We start from the raw sequence: 25,229 nt of genomic DNA on the forward strand, positions 1-25,229 counted from the left end.
TGACTGCCAACAAATAAACAACATTTTCCCCAGCCTGGCCTGTTAAACTGCCCAAAGCCACCACATACAGATTAGTCTGAAATACACTTATTGTTCCTGCTAGAGGTGTTTTAAAAATCAACTTAAGATACAAGAATTTGTTTTCTCTCTTTCCTTCAGGCTGCTAAAGGATGCACAGAACGAAGCTTATTTTAAAAGCTGGTATCAGAAGCTATTGGCTGCTCTCCAGTTCTGTGCAGGAAAAGCCTTGAGTGATGAGTTTTCCAAGGAAAAGAAACTCATCAAAATTCTGGGAGACATTGGTGAAAAAGTCAAATCTGCCAGTGACCCTCAAAGACAGGTTTGTTGTGAAATCAATCTTCATGTAATAAAGTTTTATTTCTTAAACCTAGTTCAATTAAGTTTGAATTTCATAACACAGAAGGTAAATTCCTTGACTGCACTTTGTCATAAGACACTTAAATCAATTCTTTTGATCAAGGTTTTTTTCAATTTACTATCCTAATGTTAATGATAATATCTATCACCAGGACATGACTTTTTGATCCAAATAGCCATGTAGCATAGACAGTACCTGACAAGAGACCCATTTAAAGGCAATTTGATTAAAATGACCAGATGAAGTAATTTACTCAGAAAGGCAGCACAATTCAGACTCATGGAAGAAGTACACAGGAGGAGTTTTCAGAGCACCCTTGACCAAGGTACAAAATCTAGGTCTAGATTTTTCTCACACTGCACTGATCAAAGTCACATTTTTAAAGACTTTTTTTTTCCACAGCAAATTAAATGAAAGAAATGAAAGAAATCAATAGTGGTGTGGATAGTATTGAATAATACTTTTATTCTAACATCCATGGATGATAGTCAAAATATTGTGCCTCTTTCATCACTGATTGTAATAATGGATCTGGCTGTTCTTCTTCTTGCTCTAATGGAAGAACACTTGCTCTTTTTAATTAACTGCATTACTAGTTCCCTTCGCTGATATAGATCATTACGTAGGTTCTCTTAAGTTCAATGTTCTAGATGCAGGGAGATAGTGGACATCCATTCACTGTACTAAGAATTTCATTCAATAACAAGTACTTAGTACAGACTAGGAGTTAAGGATAGAAAGATGCCTAAAACATGAATCTTGTCCTCAAGGGAGCTCATAGTTTCTCTCCACCCACTGTTTAAAATCAACAAGACTTTTCTACAAAACGATATGAAAATAGACAAAGGGTCCCAGAATTTTTTCCTAGCACAAGATTTTTCTTGCTGGAAGTCACTTCATTTGGTAGTAATGCCAGAAGCTATGCTACTTCACCTACCTAGGAGAAATTGGAAAATAAAAAGCATAAGCAGGGACTTTATTTTTAAATGGGAGACATATAAACTCTGTATGCGCAGAAGAGCCTTAAGGTTAGTAACATGATAGGCAATGCAAAAAAAAAAAAAAGTTCTATGATTTCTCCATATTACTGCAAAATCATTAATTATTTTCTAATGGTAGACCAAAAGTTGAAAGCAAGTAAAATAAATTTGGCTTAAAATTTACAAAATTTGTGTATAGGTTTGGTCTTTATTTCTTATGTTTCAAAATCCCTCATGTATTTAAGATGCATGCTACAGTTAATCCAGTGCCTTTTTGACTATTTACATCACGTTCCAGTGATACTGACATTATTCGCTCAGATAAATGCATTTCTCTCACCTTGACTGGCTACTCTTGTGTTAACACCTCTTCACGTGAAAATAGAAAGAGGAAAAAGAAAGAGGTGAGAGAAGCATTTATAATTTCTCACAAGTTACTGTAGGCTTTTTTTTCTTTTCTTTTCTTTTCTTTTTTTAAAAGCCCAGTTAAACCTAACTATATGAAGTGAAGAGATTTTAGTTAAAGAGAGCAGAGGTTCCCCTTCATGGTGCTCTTCAGGCAAATCCAGGTATAGAAAAGACAAAACAGGAGGACAAAAAGAATGCCATTGTGGAGCTTGGCCTCATTTCTCCACCTTGTTTTGCTGGATTCTGGGAGCAGTAGATTCTATTATTTGGCAGTGAACCCGGAGTACAAGCTAAGAAACTCTTGAGAGGTAGTTAAACACTATTAATCTGATATCCTCAATTTTAGAATTGGGCTTTTAAATTTTAAATTATTATTATTTCTGAATTATTGTTTTTCTCCTTTTTTGTGTCAGGGGATACACAATTCTAAAGGTGTCATTTGTGGTCTCAGACCTTCCACATGTACAGAGGACTATGGAAGGGAGTGAGTCAAGTGTCAGAAATACACGTATTGGCATTTAGTAAACTATTTGTTCATATATATTACTGCTTCTGACATTTATCAATGGTCTATAACTATCTTTTTTGTCATTATTTTGTCTCCTACTCTACGTAAATTTTTTTCTAAATAGTATTATACTATTAAGTGTAAACCTTGAGAGTTACAATCTAAGATTTCAGGGAATTATGATAAATGGATCATGTTAATAGTTACTTAAAGCGGGGGTTGCAAGTTGGTGGGTTACTGGTCAAGTCCAACCCATTGTGTTTCGTTTGAACAGAACAGTGCTTTGTTTTGGTTTTGTTTGTAATTGAATTTAAAGTTCTTCAGAAAGGACATGCAATCTTTGCTCCCCCATTTTCCCCAGTACCCCCTATTGTCTTTAGCCTGCTGCCTCCTCATATGTGGCTACATCACCCACCTGCTCCCAAAGCACCCAAGTGTGCAACCCCTGAATTAAGGAGGTTATTTAATCAACAAAAGAAAATTGTAACTTGAAGGAAAAGTCCAGTTCTTTTCAGTTTCGAAGATGCTTCTTCTAATGATTTTTCACAGGAGGTACTGAAGAAAGAACTTGGCAGACTAGAAGAATTCTTTCAGTCTACAAATACCTGTCACCTTCCTGTGAACCCTGCCCTATGCATAAAGGGAATTGATGGAAATGTAAGTCAACATATTTAGTAGATAAGATGAGTATTTTTATTTTGTATTGTTTGGTTCATTGGATGTTTTTGAAATGGCAAAAACAATTTATAAATTGTTATTGCAATTATTTAAGAAAAATAATTGAGTCCCATCCAAACTGTGTGTGCTCTATTTGATGCACTGTGACCAGTTGGTATCACATTAACCTCATCAGATATTTCGTTGGTTTAGAAACACACTAACTACAGTTCAGTGGAAAAAAATGAAGACACTTCTCACTGAATTGATTTCTTGGCTTATTAAAAATGGTTGATTTGGCAACCCCATGCAGGCTGGTTTAGTTTCATGCTTATTTAGATTATGTGCATGCCCATGCCTAGGACACTAGTATATCATTAGCTATAACATCTCAGTTTTGATTCAATTTAAAATTCATTGATGCTTATGAGTCACTGTGCCGTATGATATGTTTGTGATTTTACTCATGCCTGGAAAGCCCTTCCTGGCATTGTTGCACTCACAAACTCCTCTCTTCCTAAGTCTCTATCAGCCACCCTTCTCTAACTTGGAATCATTCTTTCTCCATGAGCTTTATTATATTCCTTCTCAAAAGTCCAAGAGTCGAAGACTCTAATAAAGAGGATTGATAAATGAGATTTAAAAATGAAGAGGTTAAACTCTCATGCATGCACAATAAGTGTTACTTCACTAAAGTCGGAATACAGTCAAGACAAACAAATTTAATAATTAGGAGAAAATTCAGACCATTAGTATGAGTAGAAAAAGTTTTACTAGAAGCTTTAATACTGTCACCTTTACAGTTTTGCTGCTGCAAAGACACCCTACAAATTTTCCAAATATGCTGCATAGATGTATTTTGAATAATAACAAAATAAGGCATCAATTTTATAAGCTGAGATATGTCTATCTGGGCTAAAATCCAAATCATCACTGATTTTAAAACATTGTGTGACTTTTTAATCATTAGCAGTATGCACTGATTGATGCTAAAATACATGGAAACATCTCAAAAACACAGAGTATCTTAATGTAGAAAGAACAATATATCAATAGTTCATTAAGTCCAGATGTTACTTTTTATTTCTGCTTTCTTGGTTTGTCGTTGTTGTTTAAGGAATAGAAAGATTGTTTTCAATTAAAATTACATATGCGTTATGGCTTGTGCAGGCCTTGGTGATGTGGGGCACTAGCTCTAGTGGATCGTTGCTGTGAGTGTCCAGGTGAGCAGGCCATGCCGGGGGCATCAGCAGTTCAGGAGTCATCACCCATAGTGCTGTGGCTGGGACCACACTCCTTCCCTACAGCAACCTGCAGCCATGGGCACTTTCCCTGAGGCTGGGAGGTGCCCCAAGTAGAGCCCCCTCTTTGTCCCATTTGCTCTGGTCAGCTGTGCCTGTGCATACAGCAATGAACAGGGCGGATGTGGAGGATGATGCGCTCGCCTACAAGCATGTTAGTCTGTCCTGCAGTCCTGCTGAACAACAAGGAGGTCTGAAGGGACATACATCTCATAGGAACGGGCAGTAAATGCAGCAAAGTTCTAGTCAGAGCCCACATCTGGTTGGCCATCAGAGTATCCAGACTGGAAAGAACCTCTGGGAGTGTACTGAGTGTAGTAAAACCTGCAGACAAACCCCTCAGCCGGTGGTTCATCTGAGAACCCACTGAGGGTACAAACCCTATGAATGTGAGAGTGTGGGAAGACTTGTCATCACTCCTCCCATCTCAGTAAATACCAGGGACTCCATCGCGGGGAGAAACCTCATCAAGGTGACGCATGTGTCAAAGCCTTCACTCCGTGTTCCCTGCTCATTGCTCATCAGGTAGCCTGTACTGGGGAGGGGCCTTCTGAGTGTAACGAGTGTGAGGCCTTCACGCAGAGTAGAACCCCTTTCCAGCGTCAGACACTTCACACAAGCAAGAGACATCATGTTCAAGCGAGTGTGGGAACGCTCTCTGCTCCGTTAGAGACCTTACTGACCATCAGAGAGTTCACACTGGGGAGAAGCCTTACGGCGGAAAGGAATGTAGTCAGGCCTTCAGTCAGAGTATATGCCTTATTTGACACTGGATCCTCCATGCCAGGGAACAAGCACATAAATGTCGGCAGTGTAGAAAAGCCTTCAGTCAGACCTCTCAACTAGTTGACTGAGCAAATTCATACCAGAGAAAAGCCTTTTGAATGCGGCCTGGCAAAACGTTCAGTCTAGTAAATGTCCTATTTTATATCACAGACTCCACACAAGCAAAAGCCCTATAAATGTGGAAAATATGCAGTCAAAACTCATACCTCATTACATATCAGAGAATCACACTGGTTAGAAGTCCTATGAATGTAGTAGTGAGTATGGGAAGGTCTTTGTTTATAGCACCAATCTTACAGTACATCAGAGAGCCCATCTGGGGAGAAACCTGATAAATGCAGTGATTTGGGGAAAGTCATTACTGAGCTTATCGTGCATCAGAGTTCACTCTGGAGAGAAGTCCCGTGAATGTAATAAGTGTAGGAAAGCCTGCATGTATAGTCAGCATTCTATTTTAATCACCATCAGTAAACTACACTAGGGAGAAGTACTCAGGCCTGGCTCAATCCATTCTTTAAAGCATGGGTCTCCAAGACAGAGAGCAAAGGTCTTAGGTTTGGTTAAACTTTCTTTATAAGGAGAATTCTCACCCCTGTCTCTCCTTGGAACCACTAATCACAATGGACCATTTCCTGTTTCACTAAGGGGTGGATCATATGAGAGAGTGGGAATAACTGAATGCAATCCTTCTCCCTTCCTGGGAAAGTAAAGACCAGACATTTCATTTACTAATGGGTTTCTTTTCCTTTTTAAAAACTGTTTTAAGTCTATTTCACTAATTTTCACTTTTCAAGACCAGAGGTTCTATCTTCCTTTCTCCATTCTAGCTTTTCTTATCTTCCTTTCTCTATTTGAGATCTTTTATCTCACCATTTACATAAAATATCCTCCAAGACTTTGATTCATTCTTTCCTGTCTCTTGGTTATGGCCCTCCCAATCCACTTTTAACTTCTACTCTAATCTAAGGTGTCTTTGTTTACCTTTTTCTACCTAGCAAACCTTTTCTTTTACCTGTTTGCCAATCTATGTCTTTCACAATCTTCAAACTCAGCTCATCTCTGAAAGACTCTCTTCTTCAAATGCTTCTTCATTCAGCTGTGAAATGCATGCATGTATACTTTCATACCAACTTTTGCAGGCTCTGTGAGAGGTGGATATGGTGTCTCTTTCTATTAGCATATAGTTAATGCTTTGTGCATACTAGCTGTCAAATGTATAGTATTTTTGCCATGACTCTCAAAAAATATACTGCATGTGAAAACCAAAATATTAAGCAATGAAAGCAATATAGCTCTGAGTGATATAATTGAGAAGAGTGGCTAAACCTTGCCCTCAGCCTTTCTTAGCCCTTTGTCTCTTCCCTGGACTTGGCATACCTCAAGGAGATCATCAGTGTCCCACCCCAGCCCCCAGAATTGAATGAGGAGAATTTGAAAACCACTGATCTAGACTGTGGCCTAATACAAGATTTCCTAATTCAATACCATGACAGAAGGTCATATGTCCCCTGATTGACTGATTCTTGCAGCAGGAATTCATTACTTAACAAGCAGCCTCATCCTTTTACTATAAAACTCAAATTGATTCAGTAAACAAGGGTTTCTGTTTGCTTAGGGATTAGGTTAGATTTATGTTGATAGATTAAGAAATAGATCCTTTCCTCTCAACTTCTACTGATTTCAGACTTATCAGAAATAATGATATTCAAACTGATCCTTCAAAATATATTGATGTCATATTTTACTAAGTTGATGAATGGAAATCATCAAGTCCTTTTCCTTTCTTTAGTATTGATTTAATTCTTCGCTGTCAACATGAACTCTCTAATAACCTAAAGACATACAGCCTTTTAACACTCAAACAGTTGTAAGCACATAAAAGGAAAATAATGGACAGTAGTCGATATCATAAAACTGAAAATAGAAATGTAAAGTATAATTGAAAGAAACAAGAGTAGGAAATATATGTTGTACTGTTACTTGTAAAGATAAGAAAATGTTCATTAGCAAAAAGTGAAAAAGAATGCATTAATCTTTTTGAAGTACCCGATTAGTGTCAGACACTGTAAAAGGTATTTTATATCCATTAGCTCATATACCTATTATAAAAATGTATGAGGTAAGATTTTTATCCCTATTTTACAGTGGGATACAAACATTTAAGTAACTTGTCCAAGGTCTTACAGCTGATAAGTTACAGAGTCCAAATTTGAACTCAGGTCTTTGTTAATTCTATATGCATGTTTCCTTAAAGTATACTGCAGGGCAGAAAGAATGAAAAGGAAATATATTTTTTTAAATAGAAATTTCATCTTTTAGATATTAACCAACTAGCATAAGCACAATACCTACATACTACTTAGTTTATTTAAACTCCCTACACATCATCACTGTTTAGTGAGAAAAAAATGTAGTTGAAGATTTACAACCTGCCGAAAAGCTGGCATTTTTAGTTTACAAATAAAGGCTTTGGTTGGTAGACTAAAGTCTTTTTTTTTAAATAAATATGTTTCTTTGTTCCAAAGTGTGAGAATTATTCATATGTGTTACATTTGCTCATATAACAAATTCTGCAAGGGGCCATGATTGCAAGGAAACTGTTCTTTTTGCTTTGTTTTGCTCACCATTTTTCTCTTCTTTTTGTCCCATAGGCATGTTCATATTTCACATCTAATGCTTTGCCATTGAAGATTACTTTCATTAATGCTAATCCAATGGGCAAAAACATCAGCGTCATTTTTAAGGTACAGTAGCCCTCCTGAAACATCAAATTGATTCCATTGGTAGAACTATTGATTTATTACTCACAAAAAGAAATTATTATAGCTCTTTTCCTCTGGCAGCAGCACAGAAGATTCCAGTTATTTTATTTATTTATTTATTTATTGTGTGGTACACGGGCCTCTCACTGTTGTGGCCTCTCCCGTTGCGGAGCACAGGCTCCGGACACGCAGGCTCAGCGGCCATGGCTCACGGGCCCAGCCACTCCACGGCATGTGGGATCTTCCCGGACCGGGGCACGAACCCATGTCCCCTGCATCGGCAGGCAGATTCTCAACCACTGCGCCACCAGGGAAGCCCTCCAGTTATTTTTGATTCTGCATTTTTACAGAATTATAGTACATGCCAAACTATGATTGGCAATAAATCAAACATTACTGGCTCAAAGCCAATGAATCTTCAGTGCAAAACTCCGGGAGGTATGTTTCAATAAATGAAATAATGCAATCACTTTTGAGTAATACAGAAAGCAGAATCGTGGTAAAGTTCCTAGGGGGAGAGTTTTCCTTTGGTCTAGATACTAAGTTCGAATCAAAATTAGCTGAAACTCAAATGATACAATTTAGCATAAAATTCTTATCTGTAAGCACTTGCTTATTTTAGTAATTTGGGTTGTTGTCTTCTTTTTAAATAAAATATAAATAAGGGCCGTATCAGTCTTTGTCATGAATCCCATGGGACAATAGAGTAAAAGGTTAAGAGTAAAAGTCAAATAGGAAAAAGGGACAGAAAAAGGAGCTGTAAGTAAAAAGTAAGCATTTGCCAGTCGTTCAGTTAAATTTGATAAGTTATTCAGCCAAGCCAGACAACAAGGTCTCAGAGTGGAATTTTTGTTAGATTCTCACTAGTTTTGAAGATAATGATTAACACAACTATACTTTTGCTGTGATCTTTGTAAACCTCAAGCATTAATGTTCCTCCAGCACTGCATTTTTGGTGAAGAAAAAAGAAGAACACAAAATCTCATCTTGGCATAGTTTTCTGCATATAATTTAGAAAGCATTTTCAAAACCAAGCCTCTTATTAGTTAAAAGCATAGAACTGTCCTTCCCCTTTCAACATATTCCATGTCCTTCACCTATGCTAGAAAAACACCCCTTTATCATTTCTTATTATTATCAAAGGCTGTTTACTCTGAAAACTTCTTAACTGCCTTCATAACAAGAGAAGTCAATGATTCAAAGTCTGATGAATTATATGTGTGCTATTTATACTCCCAGTCAAGAAGCTCTTGGTAGTCTAACTGTATATCAGTGAATAAATTTATGGCACATCAAATAATGTTTCCCTTAGAAAGAGATTTCACTTGGCTGAGTTCGAAATTTGCATAAACATTCGTCCAACCTCTCTTCACCAGACTTTGAGGTTAAGACATTGCACATGGATAATAAAGTGAAAGATTATTATCAGGGAACAACATTCCAAGCAGCTTCTAATTTAATGGCTAAAGCTTCTGTAATCATTTAAAAGAAAGTTCTCATTTTCTTTGATCTTCTATCAGAAACACAAGGTATTCTTAGTACTAATAAAACAATTGAAACCACCCTAAGTCAGGCTGGAAAATTATTCAAGGAAGGAAATGACATATACCATATTTGAAAGCTTTTAATGGAATTCAAGGAGAAATCCGGAATCTATAATTTTGTTTTTAACAGGCTGGAGATGATCTTCGTCAGGATATGCTTGTTCTGCAGATTATTCATGTGATGGACAATATTTGGCTGCAGGAGGGCCTGGATATGCAAATGATCATTTATAGATGTCTGTCCACAGGAAAAGGCCAAGGTCGGTATAGATTAGAAAGCTGGTTGACTTACATTATTTATCTCACGCATTCATCAGTAATATGCCCCCAGAGTTGCCACAGTTTTCATTTTAGATTACAAATTTTAAAATCCAAAGAACTAAACCTGGTCATTCTTCTTTTTTACAAAAAATTATTTTCAAAAACAATAAGCCAAAATGATTTATGTAAAGCAAAATGTCCTTCTAGATATTAATTAGGACTCTTGACACTCAAATGTTAACTGTAATATCCTTTTGTGTGTCCTTAAGGGTTAGTTACATTAATGATTAACTCATATTTTTTTCTCTTTTTCTAAGCTGATAATAGAAAAGTCTACTCATTCAAAAAAATACAATTGTTGCCTATTAACACGAAATTTACAAAGTTGCAAATGCTTAAAGGAGTTCTGAAAATTCTAAATACATTATAAATATGCATTCAGTTTCTAAAAGACTTTTGAGTAAAGTGTAATATCAACAGTCAAAGATGACCATTCATGCAAACTTTGAGCATACTTCAGCATTTCTCTTCCTTGATGAAAGCCAAGCCACTAATATGGAAATATAATTACATTTATACACATTTTCAATGAAAATAATGTTGAAGATAAAAATAATTAGGGTGGCCTAATACTCAAACATCAGAGGTAAAAGTGGTACTTAATTACAATCATGCTAAATTGAAGAAATAATTTCTAGGGTATCATATAATTTTTTTTACATGGGGCCATTGCCACTTTGCATTTCATTAAATTAATTAGTATGAATTATATCAGATGCATCTGCATAAACAAAAGGATAAAAAAAACATAGAACTGGAAAGGGAACCTAGAACTATGTTGTCTTTTTTTTTTTTTCTCTTTTAATTCAGACAGAATTTAAACCCATCATCTCAAAAGAGAAACTGTCATTGCCTGGCCCTCTAGTTCCTGAGGTCCCACTGTGAGGCTCAGTACCCCAGCCAACTGTGACTCAAGAGAAACTAAGCATGGAAGCACCTCCTACTTAGCTTAACTTGCAATTGGATACTTCAGGACTACTGTTACAAGTCATACTGCCCAATTATTTTGATTCTGATAATAGGGCCCTTGTTTCCATGCCAAGTATCCTACTCCCGAACTCCTTCTAAAGTTCTAGTTCCTAAAAGTCTTTTATTACTGCTACTCTGAGATCATTATTCCTTGAGTTTTTCTCTCCCTTTTCTCACGTAAATGACCTAATTCTTTCATATCCTAATATGTTGAAAGGGTAAGAATAAACCTTAGATGAACCAAGCTGAGCTTTTTGGTGTCACATGGATTACTTTTTCTTCAGAAATTGAATACAACACCAACCTCAGTGGAATTCTCAATTCCATCTACTCATCTCTGTTTATAATCATAGGAAGTAATGGAGGCTAAGACTGTTTTTTTTTTTTTTTTTGCTGTACGCAGTCCTCTCACTGTTGTGGCCTCTCCCTTTGCGGAGCACAGGCTCCGGATGCACAGGCTCAGCAGCCATGGCTCACGGGCCCAGCTGCTCTGCGGCATGTGGGATCTTCCCAGACCGGAGCACGAACCCGTGTCCCCTGCATCGGCAGGCGGACTCTCAACCACTGCACCACCAGGGAAGCCCAAGGCTAAGACTTTTAAAGTTAATAAAATAATCCAGCAGAAATAACTCTAGACTTGCCCAAAGTTACAGATGTCATAAGACAAACAAATTATTCTTTCCCACTATCTACCAACAATTTCTTTGGTTGTAAGGTTGTACTGGAAAAATACTTCTTCAAGAAAAATGGAGATCATTAAAGCAAACGTCTTCTTTTAAGAGATTAGGTTCCATTTTTAATCAGGTTCCAAGGCTTATTGAATATCTACTGTTCTCAAGAAATGTCACAAAGTAAGGTAGGGAATACTAAAACGACCTAAACGGGGCTGCTGCCCTTAAGGAGAGTATACTCCAGGCCACAAGTTTACATGGCCTTATCAACATTATTGTTGACTCTAATTCTCATGACAACTTTGTATATGATGTTGTAGGAACTTTGGGAGAGAGTATCAGAGCAGATAAAAATTCTTCAGCATTTATTTCATTGCTCTAACTTTGCTCCAGATTTGATGGACATAAAAATTACTTAGAAGAGTTGGAGCAGCTGTATCTAGGACCCAAGCAGCATGCTATATCAGGCTCTTCACTGGGCAGGGGTGGGGAGGGAATGGAGTGTGGGGGACTGAGGCTCAAGTCTCAGTGATTGCAAAAAGCTGCTCTGGAGTTTCTCATGCACACCTCTTTGAGAACTACTGCCTTGTGTGATACCATCTTGAAAAGTTTTGTCCCTAAGAACCTTGCTACTTAAAGTATGACCTGTGGACCAGGAGTGTTGACATCACCTGGGAGCTTGTTAGAAACTCAGAATCTCAGACCCTACTCCCACCCTACTAAATCAGAGCCTACATTTTAACAAGATCCCCAAGTAATACATATGGGTGTTAAATTTTGAGGAATCTGCATTAGAGAGCTATGGGAATGGAGCCACACATATTACTGTGCAAAGAATTATACTAGAAGTATTTAAAAAGTGTATGATACATACTAGCTTAAAATGTATAAAATGTAATTTATGGTTGTAATTAATGAGCAGGATTTAGCCACCATGATTGTTATAAATTAGGTGCAAAGTTTTCTGGGTAGTCAACAATGAAAGATATGACAAATGGCTTGGGATTTAGCAATGATTAACTCCCTGAAGACAAATGTGGTCTGAGGAGTAACTGACATTGCTACAGCACCCTATCTAAAGGGTGCAGTAATCTAAGTCCTAATTTGGGGCATGGTCAGATGCAAGGTGGCAATGACGCATGCAGGAACCAGGTAGAAGGTGGTTTTCTGTTAGGAAGTGTTAAAAGGAGGAACTGGGAGAATGAGGGAAAATTTCAGGATCAGAAAGTGGAATTATATTACTCTTTTTAGAGTAATTATATTACTGTTAAATGCAGTGCTTTACATTTGCTATCTCACTTAATAAGCACAAGAAAACTAGCACAAGAGCCGAATGCTGTTGGGGGAGAAGGGAGAAGTGTTATGATATTAAAGATATGCCCAGGATTTATCTCTGGGATGTTACATCTCCTTCTTTCTTTTTGTTTTTAACAAATAGATTTTAATAGGTTATTTTTGCAGCATTCAATTCCCACTCTCCATGTTTAAGTTTCTTTCTGATAAGGCAATGTATCAATAGATGCCTAATGGTCATGATTGGGCAGGGCTGGGCTATTGGATATTAAGAGATTAAGGCTGAAAAAGAGAGAGAGAGTGAGAGAGAGAGAGAGAGAAAGAGAGAGAGAGAGAGAGAGAGAGAGATTAAGCCTGCAACCAGCTGCCACTGGCCAAATCCAGCACTGAGAAATGTTGCGCTTACCATTACAGTGATCTTCTTGTTTTTTGTTTAATTTGAATATTTTTAAGGTAGACCATGAAATAGTCCATTTTTAAAACTTAGTCTTCTCTCTTTTCATATAATTACATTTATGTCCCTGGTCCCTTTGGGCATTTGTGTTTGCAACTCTTGCAGTTGTCAAGATTGTGGAAATCAGAAATTCTAGACTTTAATTTCTTTCAAAGACTTTATTTACAGAACTGTACATTACAGGTTGTTTTGTGGACATTAGTCCTGGGAGAATTTTAAATACTGGGTTTAAATTGCCGTTCTGTACAAAATAAAAATCAGAAGGCTTGAAAATATTTACATTCCAATAACAGGAACACAATGAAAAGAAGCATTGATGGATGCATGGCTAGTGGGGCAAAGCTCCTACTGACGTTCAACCAATATATGCTCCCTTAAAAAGATTGTTATCATAGTTTCACTTTAATGCAGACTGAGAAGGAAGAAGCAGGTGGTTCTGTACATGTTCACTGCAGAGTTACTCTGTTCACTCCTACAAATGAAACATTGAACAGTGAAGCTTTTATTAACCTGAACATTGATTTTTATAATATATTTGAAATATTTGTCATGGAGGTTGTATTTGATTCACTTACATTATAAATATGCTTGTTACACAAGTTTGAATGTCCTCCCTTAAACTGTAAATGAATGCACAAGCCATATGTTAATTAATTCACTGCTCTATTGACTCAGTGGGGTCGCAGGGAAACCATCTAGATTTGCTCTCTACTGTAGTTCTAGAAAAAATATTAAAGCTCCTCTGATACATCTGATCCAAACACAAGTAGCCTCATCGTTCCCTAGGGTTTAGGAAAAATTAGAAGCAATACCATCTAGGTAAGACTCCTTCAGAGAAGAAGATTGGGAAATAAAAAGGGTAATCCGAGTAGTGTTGGCAACTATTGATGTTGTTACCTATATCAAGATGCTTTTCCTAAGTATCCCTCATCCTGTAAAGAAAGAAATATTTCCATAATCTCTTTTTTATCAACCAGGATTGGTGCAGATGGTGCCCGATGCTATAACCCTCGCGAAAATCCATCGGCATTCTGGACTGATAGGACCACTGAAAGAAAATACAATCAAAAAATGGTTCAGTCAGCACAACCATTTAAAGGTGGATTATGAAAAGGTTTGTCCTTCTGCAGCAAATTTTAAATAATGTACTTAAATAAGGATATACTCTGGCTCATTAGATATTCTGATTTTTGAAAAAGTAAATTAAGTACATCTTGAGGTCTAATTCATTCAGTCATCAGCATAGTAATAATGACACAGTTTAAATGGTATATTACCTATGTAACAATTTCTGTGTCTGGTTTTCCCTCTGGGTGGAATTCTGGGCTATCAATAAAGACTCTCTTTGCTCAGTGGCTTCCCTTACAGGCTCCCTCAGGTGAGCCTGAGATGATGCTCCTGAAAACTACCTCCTTCATGTTACCTGTGCCTATTTGTACACAACCTATAATTTCTATAAATCTCCCTCCTTCCATTGCAATATATTTCTTCTTCCAAGTTCTATTTTCTCATGCCTCATTCTTTCAATGTTTGTGGAATGCCTAATAAAGTTTTTATTTTTTTGTATCTCAGAACTTTACAAAATGTATACTATTCCATTTGACTGCCAACGTTTTTTCCCACTTTACCCTGGCATCTAGCCTGCAGTCTACAATTGTACAGGTTCCACCCTCTACCAGGGCTCCCAGATTAGGGGATGAGTTGGCTAGAGCCAGGCCTTGTTTCACTTGCCAAGGCATGAACTGGTACAGCTGCCCCAGAGGCAGGGGCACCTTTATGCTAATTCACACAAAGATGCAATATGGGCCAGCATTAGATTTGCTCAGAACTGTCCTGAGCACGAAACATCCCTCATCCTAGGAAACTCCTCAGTCCTGGGCAAACTGGAAGGCTTGGTCACCCTACCTGGCCTGGGCCCTGAAAGAGAGATCCAAGAGTTCATCTACTCCAGATGTTTGTGAGATTGGAATAGAGCAAAATACAGGTTTTGGAGGCCAAGTAACTGGGAATTAGATGAGATTATCTAGAAATCTATTTTTTAGCCATTCCCCAGATTGTAACTTGAGTTAGGCACAAACCCCTGGGGTTATATTGTTTGGGGTGTTTCCATGTACATTTGATGTTCTTAACCACCATGTGAAGGACATATTTTATTATCTTCACTTTATAAGTAGAGAAAATCTAGACAGACAAATTAAAGACTTGCTCAGGCACCTGGGATACCTGGAAATAAGGTGTCCTGGCATGTAGTCTGGCCACGTGGCCTTCCACTCGCTAGTTGAGGAGGCGCATAGCTGTGGCTCAGCCAGTCACTTGTGCTTACACTCATCGTTGCATCATCGATCAAAACGATAAATACCCAGGAGACAGTTTTTTGGAAAAAAGAAGTAATTTTGGCAAGAAACCTCTGTCCATTAAAGAAACATAAGCCACAACTGACTTAGTGGAATCTGCTTCTACCTACACAAGCATTCACTGGTATATACTGTACCAAAACCCTTTGGGGCATTAACTGGATGACCTATTTGTAGGATAAACAAAAAGTGTTACAGATATCTCAATGTAGTTTTTTCTGTGTTAAAAATTTCAAATATTCAAAAATTAATATTTTAAATTTCTGTGGGAATAGGCAATACTGGACCATATTGTTCCTCTTCTTTTATCTTGAAAAAAGCTATCCATTATTGTACATTTGCGACATTAAAAAATAACACTAAGAATCCTCTTTAATAAACTGAAAATTAGCTTTAACTGAATGAAAGTTATTTTCTCCCATTTCAACAAAAACATTCATTAGGCTAAAGAACAGATTGCTTCATGTTCTTCTGTAGCATATCAAGAACCAACCATTTGATCATATCCACTCAACTGAGATGCAGACTTGGTTCTTGATTATATAATTTTGCTTTTTATCGTATTTTTACCATTACCTCTGCATTTGCTCGTTTTTTGTGTGTGTCATTGTTGTGTTATTATTTTTCAACCGATTAGGCCTTGAGGAACTTTTTCTATTCCTGTGCTGGTTGGTGTGTGGTAACGTTCATCCTGGGAGTCTGTGACCGTCACAACGACAATATCATGCTGACAAAGTCAGGCCACATGTTTCACATTGACTTCGGAAAATTCCTGGGTCACGCACAAACATTTGGAGGGATAAAAAGGTCAGTGCTCAAATAATGTTTATTAATGTAATTAAGCAAACTCCCAGAGTGATATATGACATGTAATGGCGTAGAAACCCAGCAGATGACTTGTTCCCCATCTCTCAAATTCCCCAAGATAATGTAAACATGATTATGTATCTAATAATATTGAAGGAAAGATTTTTTTCGATAGACTGTTAATGGAACAAATTAGGTTTCCTCAAATTGTTAGTAGACTAAACTGGCCTTCTCCCACAGGATACTAATACTGCTCCAGTCTGAACTGTATGAAATATGATATGTTCATTTTCTTATAAGCCTTGAATGGACAAGGAGGCCTGAGTTCATGGTCTCAATGCATCTGGTATATTGCCCATAACAATCACCAGCCTGGTCTACATGTAAAATGAGCACACTTCCTGCACTGAATTAGGCTTGAATTATTCCAAAAGTATTTAGTAAGCATCTACCATTCAAGACTCTGGGGATACAACAGTGGACAAAGCAGATACAAACCCTGATCTCTTTCTAGTAGGGATGACAGACATTAAAAAAGATAACACGGAGGAAATGAGGAGTTTCATTTCTTATTAAGAAACTAAAGCAGAGAAATGGGATAAAAATTAACAGGGGCAGAGATGCTATTTTAAAGAGGCCTCCTTAAAGAAATGAGAGATAGCTGTATAGTGAGAAATCACCTTGTGGAGATCCAAGAGAAGAGTATTCCAGGAAGAGAGACAGCAAAAATAACAGCCATGAGCATGGACTAAGCAGGCATGTTCCAGCGACAGCAAGAAGGCCTGGGGCCTGGAGGTGGAGGTAGAATGAAGAGGGGCGGGTAGTAGGAGGGAAAGATAAAGGGTTTGGTGGAGGCCAGATCACGTAGGGCACTGAGGACATGGTGTAGAGGTTGGCTTTTACTTTACGTTCAGAGGCAAACCATTGATGGATTTCAGTGGATTTCAAAGCTCTCTCCTGCTGTCCTGTCAAGTAATGAGACCAGTTAGAAGGCTATTGCAATAGTTAAGGCAAGACCTTAATGGTAAAGAAGTGGCAAAAACTGACAGATTCAGAATATATTTTGGAATCTGAACCACAGGACCTGCTAATTGATTGGCGTTGGCAGTCATTAATGGGCTGGGAAAATGGGCCCGGAGAGTAGAAGAAGAAAGGAAAATATTCAAGGATGACTCCTGGATTTTTGTTCTGAGCAAACAATTATATCATTTACTGAAAAGGAAAAGACTGGTGATTCAATAGGTTTTTGTTTTATTTTATTTGAGCTGGGGAGAAGGGAACCAGAAATCTAAGACTAAAAATCCCTTGCTCCAAAGAGATACTTCATATTAAAGTAGAAATGGGATCAGACCATTCCAAAGACTAATCAGTCACTTTTAGCTAAAAATAGCTTTTCAAAAGAGGAAATAAAGAAAAGTCTCCTACAATATAACAAGATGAATTTTCACCAGATGGTCATAATCTGGTATTAAAATGCCAATATAAACTACATAATAAGATTTAATTCTTATAAACTGATAGCTTCTATTTTGTGGAGGCATACAAATGGAATTGTCTCACTTTTTATTATTTCCAGTACATTGCCTTCTATAATAAATAAGCTCAGGAAGAGTCACCACATATTCATTCATTCCTTACACATCTGTTGAGGATGGTCTGTGTGCCAAGGACTGTGATAAACCTTGGGGATACAAAGATGAATAATACACATGTACCACCTCAGTGGGGCTTACTCTTTCTTTAAAATACTGGGAAGACAGACAAATAATTACTCCAGAATGAGGTGAGGGCAGAGATAGATGTATAGACAATTAGAACATCACAGAGGAGGGATACCTGGTATAAAGGACAAATGTTAATTAACATATATGAGCATATTGCATAATTTACTCATGTAACACTTTCCCTAAATCCACTCTTTCCTAGAAATTTAAAGATTAGATTAAAACTGTAACATCTTTATTTATTTTGCTGTATTGTCCACTGAGAATTCTGGTTAACCCCCTTATTCATTTATTCGACCAGCATCTGTGTTGACCATGGGGGTGGTTAAAAGATGCATAAAGATATTCCAGCTCTACAGAAGAACTTTCAGTTGGGGAAACATACAAAGTAAAGAACAAGTTACTAAACAATATAGTAAGTGCTATAATAGAGAGATATGCACCAAGGTCTGTAGAAAAGATGGAGCCTAATTGTTTGTTTGTTGATGTTACAGCAGCTACTGCTACTTCTGAAGTGCAGCAATTTAAATCTTTTTTATGCAACCGTTATGGAGGTCATGAAAATGTGCCCAGCACAGAGCCTCACTTATAGTAGGTTCTTAATATTGTTTGCTGAATTAGTCAGCCAATAAACTATTCACAGGTCAGCCTTCAACCTTTCAATAATTATTAATTGGATGAAAGAAAATGAATTTGGCCCTGTATTCCCTTGAGGTTATTGATTATTGAGCACCAGCTAAGGAAGTCAACTGCAGCATTATGACCCATTTGCAGGATTCTGTCTCCACCAATGGCTATGTAAGACTCATTGGCAATGTCTCCTTGGATTTCTTTCTTGATACTGATATTTCTGCCCTGAGTTTCTTTAATGGTTAAACTGAACTATGTCTACTCCCTATTACTCACCATATATTTTGAATTATAGGCATCATCTAATAATTTTCTTCAAAGTCTCTTTCAGTTGTTTCTGGAGTTCATTTGATTGTTGTTTCATTAGGCAACTGATGTCTTCCATTCTAGGTCCACCAGTTGTTCTTCTTGGTTGCTAGGTGGACAAAGGTCTCATAAATCAGGCCTCTGAATCCCCGTAGGATAAATGAACATTCTTATTTGTACTACACTTATTATGTATAAAACTGATCTCTAGAGAAAAGCCAGCTCCACCTAGCGTCTTCTGTCCACATACTAGATATATTAATAAACACTCCCTAATGTACAAAGCCAGGTTTGTAAATCATGCCCTATGACTATCCTAATCTCCCGTAGCCTAGCAAGGCCATATAAATACCCCGGTAATAAACAGCAATAAGCCAGGATCATACTCCTTAACATAAAATGCAGCACCCGCAGGGAGTAAAGAGCATATGTATCCCAGACATGTGTTTCTCCTATTGTCTACTCCTTAAAAACATGGGGAAGGAAAGTATTTGTGTGACTTTTTATGGTTTACAAAGTGTCACTAACATACATTAACTGATTTTACTTCATAATACAATTGCTCAACCTCACATAAATACAGTTTCTAGTTGTGGATAAATTTGGGATTGACAAAAATAAATCACGTACATAACATAAAATCCCTCTCTAAGATTTAACCCTTAGCCAAGGACACAGAACTTAAGAATGGAAATTAGCAGGCCAACAAAGCTAAAGCAAATGCAGTATATCTGGGGAGAGATTTTCCCTTGGTTTCCTCAAGAGGAAGCAGCAATGAAGTGATATTCTCCTTACAAGGAAGATCTTGAGAAATAAAGGGATTTCTTGCTGGGCCATTGCCCTTTTGTACACATGCTCACATCATCATTCCAGAACATCTTACACTAATCATCCGTGTGGTGTCCTGTTTAAGACATGTTTATAAACACTGGGCTGTCCTGATTTTTGAATTATGTGGAGTCATCCCAGCAACACTCTCATTAGGAGTCTTTGCTCAGGTTTCCCTGAACCACTGCTCTTCATTCAGTTTTCCAGAAATCTGGAAAGCCCATCTTCATGCTTAGACCAAATCTGAAGCTCTAACTTTCTAACTTTGAAGAAAGAAAAAAACAATTACATCTCAGTTATGAATTTGAAGCATTTCACATCTTGTATATAAACAAGAAGTTCTTCCTTATTGGTTTTAATTATGAGATTAGATGAAGAAGATTTACAGCAGCAGATTAAATCACAGGCCAGTTCAACCCCAGCATTACTTAATGATTCTGGGGGAAAAAATGGCTAATCCCTACAATGAAAACAATGAGAAATTTCACCAACTTTCTGAAACCAGTTGGTTTTTCTTTTGAAGTATTGCCTAATTATTATCTTCATTTCTTTATTTTCTCTTACAGAGATTCAAATTAAAGTGGTTAACAAATTATACATCCACACTTTTTCACTCAAAGTTCCCCTGTAACAATGATTTCCATATAGTAATTTTTTCATTGCATAAAAGATATTATTGTAATAAACTCTAAATTTCCACTCAATAATTTCTTGATGGTGACTTTCTTCTACAAAGGAGGAGAAATTAAGGAAAGCCTTTATTGGTGATGTTTATTGTTCTCCTAACTCATTGTTTCATACTTTCATTTTTTCAGACTATATTTCCAGTCTGTATGGTCTTTCACTTTGTAATGCCAGACTTGCATGAAGTCTTTCTTGCAGTCTTGTTTCTAGATAATTTTAGAGGCTGTATGAGCAGTAGTTAAAAGCAGGTACCCTGAAGATAGACTATGCTTTTTTTTTTTAATCCCTTACTATCATTTACTAATGATGTGACCTTAAACAAATGGCTCTGTATGCTTCAGTTTAATCTTTTATAAAAAACAGATTTGTTTTGAAGATTAAATTAATTGATATACGTAAAATGCTTGGAAGAGTTCCTAGCACTGAGTAAAGGCTCTATAAATGTTTGTTGGAATTACTTATAATGTAAGTATTCCAAATGAAGTGAGAAGAAATGAGATTGCATCTTTAGGTAATTATTGTTTCTTTATTTTCAAAGTTATCTAAATATCTTATTTTGGTACTTTTTAAAGTACTTTTATGGTACTTTTTAAAGTACTTTTTTGGTACTTTTTAAATTTATAAATTGAACTTCTCTGACTTCGAAGTTTGTTGACTGATAGATTAGATTGCACTATTAGGTTTATTTGGATTGTAATGTTTTTCACCAAGTCACTTTGACTTCTGATATAATTTTAGACATGAGCAGAGGTGTGCTGGAGCTGGCTCACACTGGCTTGGAAGAGCCTATGATGTGTATTCTTTCTCAACTCCATATTCAATGACATTCCACTGGTGGCCTGAAATCAGCCATGGTGGGAGAATATACACCATGGAAATTGGCAAATGTCACAAATCAGAGGGGTTTTTTTCCTAAAAAAAGTAAGTGAGCTGGTTATTAAATATTTACTACCACACTCTAGGACATAAATCCATTTAAAACAGATGAAAAATCATTCCAGAACTCAACAAAAGTCAAACTCTGTTCTTTTCACCTGGGTGATCAAAATATTATATATCTGTCTTTTTAACAACATGATTTATACCGATTTTCAAGTTTTATCCCAACAGATCAACAATCACCTAATATAATTGATCTCAGAATTTTCATCTCAATATTAGTCATAAAAATTATCTATATAATCGTTTTGACACTGTCTTCCATATTTAATTACCACTAATTTAAAAATGTTTAATGTTTAAGCTCTAATTTGAGTATTATATTATTTACATTCTAAATATCCTCAATTTAACCATCTTTGGGAAAAAACTCCCTTAGCAGATTAAAAGGTTAATTTTTGTCTTACTCCAGTCATTCTGGTTTAGTACAATATTCATAGTAATCCAAATACCATATAGGTATTAATGATCTCCCACATGCTTTAAGTACTACCTTAGTGTTCTTTGAAATTAGATGTTTCACTGGTCTGTTTGCACAAGATTGTTTATTAAGAAACACTCTGGTTCCTTTAACTCAAAGCAGGTTTCAATTTTATGTGAACTTTCTAGAAGAAAAACACACTATCTAATACCTCTACGACTGTGAGTGCCATAAGAACATCTTTGTATCATAAGCGCCTAGCTAGTGCCTGACATTTAGCAGAGGCTCAATTTTGGTTAATTGAAGGATCACTACAAAAATGCCATACAATTTACTTTTCTTGACCTGAGAAGCAGCAGTTTTTCTGAAGATAAAATTATTAAGAATTTGCCATATTCTGTTATTCTAACTGGAAATTTACCAAGGGATTTTTTTATCTGATGGTCACTTTACATGTGGGAGTATGGGGGATGAGATTCAAAATTTGATACATACTACCTCATAACCACTTAGGATGGCTACTATCAAAAAACAGAAAATAAGTTTTGACAAGGATGTGGAGAAATTGGAACCCCTGTGCAATGTCAGTGGGAATATAAAATAGTACAGCTACTGTGGAAAACAGTATGGCTGTTACTCAAAAAATTAAAAATGGAATTACCATATGATCCAGCAATTCTGCTTCTGGGAATATACCCAAAAGAACTGAAAGCAGAGTATCAAAGAGATATTTGTACAACCATGTTTATAAAAGCATTATTCACAATAACTAAAATGTGGAAGCAATCCAAATGTTCATCAACAGATGAATGGATAAGCAGAATATGGAGTATACATACCATAGACTATTATTCATTCTTAAAAGGAATAATTCTGACACATGCCATAGCATGGTTGAATCCTGAGGACATTACACTGAGCAAAATAAGCCAGCCTCAAAAAGACAAATGACTGTATGATTCCACTTACATGACATACTTAGAGTAGTGCAAATCATAGCTACAGAGATACAGACACTAAGGTGGTGGTGACCAGGAGCCTTGAGGAGGGGGGAATGGGGAGTTATTGTTTAATGGGTATAGAATTTCAGTGTTAAGAGATGAAAAGAATTGTGGAGGTTAATGGTGGTGATGGTTGCACAACATCATGAATATATTTAATACCACTGAACTGTACACTTAACAATGGTTTAAGACGGTACGTTTTATCTTATATGTATTTTACCACAGTGAAATAACTGAAAAAAAAATTTGGTCACTGTAGTTTTCACTAAGGCCTTCTGCAGTCACAAAGTCAATCTCAGACAAACTACACCTAGCATTTGAATAGGGCTTTGGATTTTCCAAAGCACTCTCACTGTTTCAAGAAATGAAGTTTATTTTGTCATTCCCATCTTCTTGCTGTTGTTTTTCCCTCTTCTACTTCAGTTTATCATTCCACTATGCTTTATCACCTGCTTTCTTTTGAGTAACTTCCTTTATATTTATCTCCCTCCCATTATAAGTAAAAAAAAAACCAGTTTCTCTAATTAAAAAACCCAACCACCCAACCATGAGGTTTCTTCAAAAAGAGACTTGCAGATTTTCAGATGAAAAGAGTGAAGGGTGCTTGAGAAAGGAAGAAAAGTTTGTGACACAGAGGGAACAAAGAGAGGGAAGGAGGGAAGGGGAGAGAGAAAACAGTTTAAATAGTGTAAGGATTCTACTTTCCTGCACCCAATGAGAACAAAGCATGCTTAAGATGGCAGACATGAGTGCTGACTCCTTAGCTGGTCTAAGGTACAATGTGCCTGTCAATATAAGCATCTCATAGCCCTGAATCTGAGTCTAGTTTTTGAAGAAAGACTACAGATATCTCCTAAACATGAGCCTACTATTAGAACTTCTTCTGGTACCCAAATGAAGAAACAGTACCTGCTTCTGTGCTGGGGGAGACACTCCTGATGTTAAAATTAGAGATAAAAGGTCCATTTCAAGATTTATACATAAATATTGATCATGTATATGGTAACTTTAAGAGTGATTTAAATGTTTTCAGAGGTAATGGGCTATTCTTGATTTACACCTTCAACCTGATTTTAAAACCTTATCATATTTAAAATGCGATACTACCATTCATTGTCACCCAAGCATTATAGCATTAATAATCTTTTCCCTATATCCAGACTAATTTCTGTTCCAAGCATACACTGGAATTCCATGCAAAGCTTAACTGTGCACTTTCCCTTGAACTCAAGCTCAAAGGGGGGAAACATGGGAATTTGGAGGAGCTGACTATTCTGTTACCATTCTCATAAAATCCTGATCTACTATAAACTCACACCCAAAGTATCAGACTTAGGAAAGTAGGCCTTGTGAAGAGGTAGTTGTTTTAACTACCCTCTTCAAATAAGAGAGACAGTGTACCTGAGCCTGGGAGGAACTCCAGAGTCAGTATCTAAAGTTATTAAGCAGTTAAAGATCAGGGACGTCCCAGAGTCTAACTTAGGACCCACAGTGTATTTATAAAAGAGGCTAGACCAGGGAAAAAACATGTTTTGCACTTAAGAGATTATTGGTGAGGGTCTCCTTAGTTAATAATTGCTGAGAGCTTGGAGCTCTCACAGGGTGTTAAATGTTCTTTTTGTAATAGTACATGCACCCTTGTTCTTATTATATTGCACATATGAGGTTTCTTGTGTTGTCTAATTATACAAGGTTCTATCCTATCCAATGGAGATTCCCAATCTGCCTTCTCAATTAACTCATGGATATGAGACAAGAGACTTGTGTTCTTTCTGTTGGACAGCAAAATGTGTTCTCTGAAATGTAGGTCATCTGTGATATCAGGAAAAGTGTAGGCTTAAACATTGCCCAATATACTCTGTAGTCATTTATTTGTATGCTAATATCACCATTCACCCTAATGGGAGTCTGCAGCTTTCAGAAATCTTTAAAACAATATATTTTAATGTTACTATGATACTTCCTGGGGACAAAACATTTTTAATTCATGAAATTAATAATAATTTCAATAATAAACATAAAATGCACCTCATCATTGAGTCCCACATTTCAGTTCAGGGTACAAATACATATTCAGCCCTCGAGCCTTTCAATGTCCATTTGTATGTGTCTATTTACAGGCTTTATCCATTGCTCAAGTAAATATTAGATGAACTATCCTATAAAAGGGAGAAACAAGTATGTTCACAGAGCACAGAAGACAGATTCTATCATCATGAATCCTTGCTTGAGTTCTCTGTCTTTGCAGTCCTCTCTCCATATCCCCTGCCTACATCACCAATACTGAAACACACAGCTTTTCTCAGATTGTGGTGAAATATCACTGGGAGTGGTGGAAAGCAGTGCTCCTTAGTGTGGAGCTGTGTCATCCAGTATATGGGATCAGATTCTAAAAGGAAACGTCAAAATTACCCTTTAAAGGCTTATCAATACTTGATATGCATTAGCTTAATTAATCCTCACAGGAACTCTTTGAGGAAGCTACTGTTATTTTCTCTA

The 25,229-nt window shown here is 36.8% G+C and overlaps 1 protein-coding gene across 3 annotated transcripts in view; it reads left to right on the forward strand.

Moving 5' to 3' along the window:
- Positions 1-25,229, forward strand: part of PIK3C2G (phosphatidylinositol-4-phosphate 3-kinase catalytic subunit type 2 gamma) — a 342,287-nt gene that overhangs the window by 196,752 nt on the left and 120,306 nt on the right. For all 3 annotated transcript variants that reach the window (XM_059082718.1, XM_059082719.1, XM_059082720.2), the window contains 6 exons: positions 160-340; positions 2,825-2,932; positions 7,671-7,763; positions 9,456-9,585; positions 14,011-14,147; positions 16,025-16,194. In XM_059082718.1, the coding sequence (XP_058938701.1) occupies positions 160-340; positions 2,825-2,932; positions 7,671-7,763; positions 9,456-9,585; positions 14,011-14,147; positions 16,025-16,194 (819 nt within the window). The remainder of the gene's footprint in view (positions 1-159; positions 341-2,824; positions 2,933-7,670; positions 7,764-9,455; positions 9,586-14,010; positions 14,148-16,024; positions 16,195-25,229) is intronic.

This window comes from Kogia breviceps, chromosome 12 (genome assembly GCF_026419965.1).
Source record: "Kogia breviceps isolate mKogBre1 chromosome 12, mKogBre1 haplotype 1, whole genome shotgun sequence".
NCBI lineage: Eukaryota > Metazoa > Chordata > Mammalia > Artiodactyla > Physeteridae > Kogia > Kogia breviceps.